Source organism: Papaver somniferum, unplaced genomic scaffold (assembly GCF_003573695.1).
Source record: "Papaver somniferum cultivar HN1 unplaced genomic scaffold, ASM357369v1 unplaced-scaffold_114, whole genome shotgun sequence".
Classification (NCBI taxonomy): Eukaryota; Viridiplantae; Streptophyta; class Magnoliopsida; order Ranunculales; family Papaveraceae; genus Papaver; species Papaver somniferum.
Window position 1 is genome coordinate 4304576 of NW_020620381.1, and position 7692 is coordinate 4312267.

A 7692-nucleotide genomic window follows, 5' to 3' on the forward strand; every position below is an offset into this window, starting at 1 on the left:
GAGCCTCTTCATCCTTTAGTGCTTTAATCTTAATAACAAGTCCAATTACTCCAGCATAGCTACGCTTTATCTTCTTATCTACATTTTTTAAAAGAAAAACAAAAAAAAAACATTAATGATCACTTTTAATAAATATTAGCTGATATAAAGAAGATAAAGTATAGCTTGAAGGACCAATGCTACAGTTCATTGTAAAAAATTACGCCCATTATATGGTATGAACTCTAGAACTTTTCTATGGCATGGACTGTAGAAGTTTTTTTAGACTTCATTCCAGAAATGAAGTCATTTCTATGGCATGGACTGTAGATGTTTTCTAGACTTCATTCCATAAATGAAGTCCATTATATGGCATGGACTGAAGAAGTTTTTCTAGACTTCATTCTAGAAATGAAGTCCATTATATGGCATGGATTGTAGAAGTTTTTCTAGACTTCATTTCTGGAATGAAGTCCAGCAAAACATCAAAGAAGGAACATTCATGCTACAAAGTGAACTCAGTCAAACATCAAACATCAAATAGATCTATAACTTCATTTCTAAAAAGATTCATTCGATTTAGAACTTCATTAAACAAAACTCAACATGCAACACGACGAATATTCATGTGAAAAATAAACTTTGGAAAACATCGAAAATGAACTTCTATTACTTCGAATTAGGGTTTTTTTGTACCTTTTGCTGGTTTATTTACTCTGAATTTATTCGTCAACTTGATTTCTTTTTCAACTGGTTCTTCTTCAACTTGATTTACTCCTTCAAACTCAACTAATTGGTTGTTCTTTTCTTCAACTTCATCGTCAGAAGATGATTCTACTACTTGTTTGCTCTTAGATCTTCTCATTTTAGGGTTTTGATTTCTCTAATTTTTCTAGGGTTTTTGATTTGGGTTTTTTTAGTGATTTCGATTGTGAAGATTGAAATGATTTTACTGTTTTTTGTACTTTTCAGTTGATTTTTGTTGATTTTTGTTGTTTTTCTGGATCTTGAAGAGAAAAACAAGAAAGGGAAACGAAGAGTTTTCTCTTAACATGGAAACGAAGCAGTTTCTTTCTTTGAAAATGGAAACACGAAAAAGAGAGAAGGTTAACGCGTTTTTAAGAGATCGTGTGTTTATGACGGGCGGTTACAGCTAGATAAAGGTATTAATGTCTGTTTTGTATTTTTAATTAATTGTGGACCAAATGGAAAAAGTAAATTCTAAAAGGAACAAATTGATGTGCGCCCAGGCTTAAAAGGAACAAAAGATATTTTTCCCATCTCTCTTTAGATCGAATTATTTTATGCCTTGAAGATAACGAAACTACAAATATACCTCTATAAACCGATGTTGTAATTCTTTATACGGGTTTCTTTCAAAAAAAAAAAAAAAAGATTCTTTATGCGGGTCAGGTGAAATAAAGATCAAAAATATCTTCAAACCAGAAACATCTTACATTATGGGTTCCTCAAATTCCACGGTTCCACAGTATAGGGAACGCATTCATCCACAATTCTACAGTTGGCAGTAATTAAAATTCGATTGAGACGATCAGCTTTGAAATAGGATGTTAATAGAGATTCTAAGAGTAAGAACTCTTACTCATATTCATGATAGCGCTTTTGGCTCTACGAGGGTATCATTTTGACGTGTGCCCGTTGAAGTGGGTATGTGGAATCAATCATGTTATTTGTCAAGTTTAGGAAATTGGCGTATCCATATATATATGATTGTATCCCAATCACTATAGAATTTTATTTACTTGTTACACTAGGTTTCACTTTTGACAGAAAAGCGAAAACCTATATATATATGCAGATAGATGCATAGGATTGAGATAGTTTAAGATTAAGAAGAATGGATTCCGAAGATGAGTACAAGAATGTTGACAGTGATTTCGAGACCTTTGATGATGACGATGGTGATTATACTGATTGTATTGATTCTGAAGATGAAAGTGATTCGAGTGATGATGGTATTGTTTTTGGTGTTGAGGAGGATGACGAGGTTGTTGGTTCAGATAAACCCGGTAGTGATCGCCATGAGAAGAGTTATACAGTTCTTTTAGAAGAGGATATACGTCAGCAACAGCAAAAAGATATTACACAGGTATCTAATACTCTTTCGATTTCAAGAGTATCAGGTACCATCTTGCTAAGACACTACAACTGGGATGTGGAAAAAGCACATGAAGCATGGTTTTCTGACGAAGAAAAAGTTCGCAAGGATGTTGGCTTGTTAGAAGTAGTTCCCGTTCAATACACAGACAATACAATCAGGTGTGGGATCTGCTTTGATGATTTCCCTCGCGATAATATGTGTGCTGCTTCTTGTGGTCATCTCTTTTGTAATTTGTGCTGGACACAATACATTAACATAAATATCAATGACGGACCTGGGTGCTTAATGTTGCGGTGCCCTGAGCCGTCCCGTGCTGTCGCTGTTGGTCAAGACATGGTTAATGAATTGGTTTCTGATGAAGATAAGGAAAAGAATTGTCGCTACCTTTATAAATCATACATCGAAGATAGGAGAAAGACGTCCAAATGGTGCCCTGGTGGATGCGAGTTTGCTATCGAATTCGACACGGGTAGTTCAAGTTACGATGTTGTTTGCGGTTGTGGACATAGCTTTTGCTGGAATTGCCTTACCGATGCACATCGTCCAGTGGACTGCGACACTGTGCACAATTGGGCCGTGAAGAATACTGCTGAATCTGAAAACCTAACTTGGATATTAGCTAACTCCAAATCTTGTCCAAAGTGCAAAAAACCAATTGAGAAAAACGATGGGTGCATGCATATGAAATGCCCTTGCGGATTTCATTTCTGCTGGCTCTGCCTTGGTGCTTGGTCAATTCATGGGAAGCGTACAGGTGGTTATCTTGCGTGTAATATCTACGATAAAGCAAAGGCAGAGGGATTATATGATGAAGAGGAAAACTTAAAAGAAAAGGCCAAAAATTACTTGGATAGATATGCGTTTTACTTCGAAAGGTTTGTAGAAAACCAAAAGTCAAGGCTGAAGGCAGTCGAAAGTTTAAAGAAAATGCAATCTCAGGATTCAGGGAAGCTTATTGCCAAATATGGCTTGTCTGAAATGGAGCTTCGGGTTATTACGGATGCTTGGCTACAGATTATCGAATGCAGGCGTGTTCTAAGGTGGATATATCCCTACGGATATTACTTACCTCAAAGTGAACATGCAAAGAAACAGTTCTTCGAGTACTTGCAAGGTGAAGCGGAGTCTGCGTTGGAAAGGCTCCATCAATGTGCAGAGCAGGAATTACAAACATATCTGGAAGAAGATGATTCACCCAAAGAATTCAAAGGTTTCCATACAAAGCTATTTGAACTGACCAAAACCACAAGGATCTACTTTGAAAACCTAGTTCGTGCTCTAGAGAATGGTCTTTCAGATGTAAACTCGCACGAGAATGGTATCTGCGGAAGGACAAAATGGCTCAATCTTTCAGAAAAAGGAATCGAAGGAAGAGGCGGGACTAGTATGAGTTCGTGGCTGCAGCGATTTTCTTTTTGGACACGCGCAGTACTTGCTATTTGGGTTTTACTTTTGTGTGTGCTAGAGTTCAGGCGTAGATTTATTTAATTCTCACCCTGATTAACATGGAAAATATGCGTCAACTCAAAATATCAAAACGAAGTTCGAAACCCTTTAGTCGATGAGAGAAATTTGATCAAAACTCCTGTTAGAGATGTCTCCACATCCCACTTGATTATTCTGGTCCATCATGTTTGTCCTATTGCAGCAATATATGCCACCATCCGTAGCCAACTCGTAAAGGAATTGTTTCAAGGTTACCATAATGGCTGTTTCCTTCGGTTAAATCATTGTATATTCAATTGGGATCAACTCTTCATCTAGTTTTTCTTCTGTTTGTTTCGCTTCTCTATCTTTTGTCTCTTTCCCCCATGTTTTATCCATGTTCTTGTATTTACCCCTTGTAAGTGTTTGTGCATGTATAATTCTTTTCATCGAAAAAAGATGTTTTGTTCTCTATTTTCATTGATAACCCCTAGCAATTAAACCGGGAGGTAACCCATGGTGATTATATCTCACTCCACCAATCTAGAAAAAGGAATGTAGTAAAAAAAACTTGAGCCAATGAAGCCTTTCAAGTCCACCTCATTTACGACCAGCTAAACCCCTGTTTTAGGTCATACCTAAAAACTTAAGGGCATACTGAATAAAGATAAAAATGGGTTGTAAATTGTAAAATCAAAAGCTCCTTAACCAAATAATTATGATAATGGCAAATCTTCCTTAACCAGTATTAGTGTTAATAATAATGATTAGTCATTAATAATTTTGATTAGTGATCAATTTTAATGAATAGTGATTAAGATAATTTAGTTATAAAAGTTTGTTTAGATGAAAATTTTGAGGAAGAAAAAAAAAGTTAGTTTTTTTTTTGAGAAGGAGAGGGGAAAGTGAGAAAAAAACTTGTAATTTGATTCACTGGATGAGGAGGGAAAATATTGATCTAAAATACCTGGGGAAATACACTTCAACTACAACAATAATCCAGAAATGGCTGATTTCTTAGATTATGAGAATGATTTTACACAAACTCAAACTCAAACTCAAACTCAAACTCAAGATGATGATTTTTATGAGCCAAATCCAGATGATGAAGGCATCGACGATGAACCCAATGCTAGTAATACACAGGTATACTTCTATCTTATGTTTAGTTTCATTTTTGTAGGTTGAAATAATCAAAAATCTGTATTTTTTCACCATGGTTCGTCGAACCAGGAATATATTCGGCTTATAATAAACAGTCAAACCCACCTGGTTCAGTACAAATGATGAACAGTTCGGCTAGCTGAAATGTTTAGAGTTATCCACCGAACCTGTATTTTGTAACTTCTCGCCTATTTGCTAGATCCCAGTTCAGATTATTTGAAATTTTCATAACAGGCCTAACTTATTCATGGGAAATACTGGGTTCGGGTTATTTATTGAATATCTTAAGAGTAGAACCATTGTAAATACTTGGTTCGACTTGTTACTTAATTAGTATACATGCTGAACATTACCAATTAAATATCCTGAGAATTGTTGGGGTCAGATTTTTTTAATGATTCGGTACATATTGTGAATATCGTAAGGTATTTCCATATGCATTCAACTTTGTTTGTACATTTAATATAGGGTGCAATGTGAGGAAAAAATTCCAACTGATAATTCAACTACTTAAGTTGAAAGAACTAGAGAATATTGCTAAGCTACCGGAGGAAAAACGAGTAAAGAAAAAGAGGGAATTATATGGAAGAATATGACAAGAATGAGAGGTTCCGGGCTTGTTTCTCCGGCGAGTGGGAATCTTTGGTATGGTCAATCACCGAAAAAGTCTACAAAATAAAGGTTCAAATGCTTATTGATTATTGGAGGACGGAATACCTCAACGTCATTATTTATTTTCTCAAAGATGTGTTGGAACCTAATAAAGTAAGGTTTGTGGCTTGTTTCATAGATCGACACAATCATTTCGACATCCAAGACATAAGTATGGCATAGTCGACTCATTATCGGTTGAAGAAGAAACATTTTGGTTACATTGACACGTTTTTCACCGTATTTGATGCAATGGATGAATATTTGAAAAGTGATGTTGTGAGAATTAAGGCGGTGTTCGAACATAACCTTTGTTCAAACACAAAGATTATGATAGCAAATGGATATGAGGATTATCTTATAGAGTATACCATCCGTGGACTGACTTATTGATGAAAGAAGTGGAGGTGATTGAGAAATTATCCGCTAACTTGGTGGAAGAGTGCGTTTGTAAAATGAAGACATATATGGGACTTCCAAGGTGTCATGCCATACTTTGATACAATAATGGTATCATACCAGTTGAGGATATTGATCCTTTTTGGAAACAATTAAGCTTTGAGCCTCTCCCAATCGAAGATGACAAGGATGATCTATATATTTGGGACACGACAAATGAGAAAAAAAATGGTGGAAATGTGTATAAAGATGTTCCGAGCACAAAAACAAATCCTATGGGACAACATGATCCGGGCCATGTATCCTTTCATCCAAGAGAATATTTTGGAACCTGAGAAGTGGGTCCCTAAAGGTAGGAAGAGTAAGAAAATGATTAGTTTCCAAACTAGACAAGCCAACAAGGAACTATTGGATACTCATAAGGATCCAATAGGCGTTGATTACCATGATGCAAGGTATGAAAACGAACAAAAGGAAATTGAAAAGGTGATGAAGGAGGAAAATATGAAAGTTCCAAGAAAACGTGGTCGTCCGAGTATTAAAAAAGCCTAAACATGAAACAAAGAGGTCAAGGAAAATAATTGCATGTTACAAGCAAAGCATAGTAAAGAGGACATTAATGGAGAGCGTAAGATGTATCATTCACAAACGCAGATAAAGGAAAAAAGGAACGTACATGAAATTAGTAGGACGAGAGGACCCAAAAAAGATAAATACGGTAAGTATTTGCGACTTATTAATTTTATATACGATAACTACTTAATAGACTTACTGCCGGTAATTCATGAGTATATTATAGCAATGGAAATTTTGCATATTACGTCACGGCGGAACAACTTGGTCCTTTTAAAGAAGGGAACAATTTGGTTCCCCAAGAAAATGAACTCAGCTATATTAGGCAATGCTTGTTACAAACCTAAGCCGGAACAAAGACTTTTACAAAACAATGATGGGAAGTGGTTCAAAAGGAGATGCAGGAGTGCATCGTAGTACATTGCATTCGAACATCGTTTACATGGGGATCGCATCATCGTACAATAACATTGGATGTCAATTCCCATTTGTGGGTTTCTAAAAATGGAGGCATTCGACTGCATGGTACATTGCTTCGGATGGACGAGTAATAGTTTTACATACACTCATCTAATAAAACCTTGCCATGATGGTGTAAAAGATATAAGACTTGTTATTGGGTTTGTTCAAAATTGTCATTTTATCGACCTCAAACTTAGACCCGAATTCCCATTACCTCCCTTGATGGGTGCAGCCTTTTGACCTAGATTTGAAAATAATCACTTGAAGGATTGGTGTGAAAATTATGAAATGGAAATGGATCTTTAGAAAACTTTGAATGCGTCCGTCACAAGTGGACAAGTAAATTTATGCTCAAGTGACGAAAATGACGACAATGAGAAAGAGTTTAGTGAAGATGATGAGATCCGTATAGGATCTCCATAAAATGATATATGGAGGTGTTTTTTGGTTTGTAGTGGTGTATTCAATCTATTTTGTCTTCTTTTCACTTTTAGCGGATGGTGAGGATTATATAATATCGTAAGTGTGACTAAATGTACCCTCGAGACATTAACATTTGAATGGTTTATTTATATTTTTGGGAAATTTGTTTTGGTTGTGTACAAGTATCCCATAATATTACTTATGCACCGAACCACTTATAAAGGTCATAATGGAAAACACAGGATGTGGTTGGACACAAACATTACAAGATGAACCACTTATAAACACCATAAGATAAAACACATAATGTGGTTAATCATACAAGACGAACTTGACAAAAAATAAAACCCAGGATTCCCAGTAAGGTTCGGCTAATTATAAAGATTTCATAACAAGCCGAACCTGACAAAAGATAAAACCTAGGATTCCTCTACATGTTCGGCTTATTATATAGATTACATACCAAGCACGTACCTGAAAAATTCCAAAACCAA

At 35.8% G+C, this 7692-nt stretch overlaps 1 protein-coding gene across 1 annotated transcript; it reads left to right on the forward strand.

Moving 5' to 3' along the window:
• Window positions 1-1837: 1837 nt before the first annotated feature.
• Window positions 1838-3589, forward strand: LOC113328872 (probable E3 ubiquitin-protein ligase ARI7). Its single transcript, XM_026575865.1, has one exon. It carries the CDS (start codon window positions 1838-1840, stop codon window positions 3587-3589), a length of 1752 nt encoding a protein of 583 aa, XP_026431650.1.
• Window positions 3590-7692: the final 4103 nt, after the last annotated feature.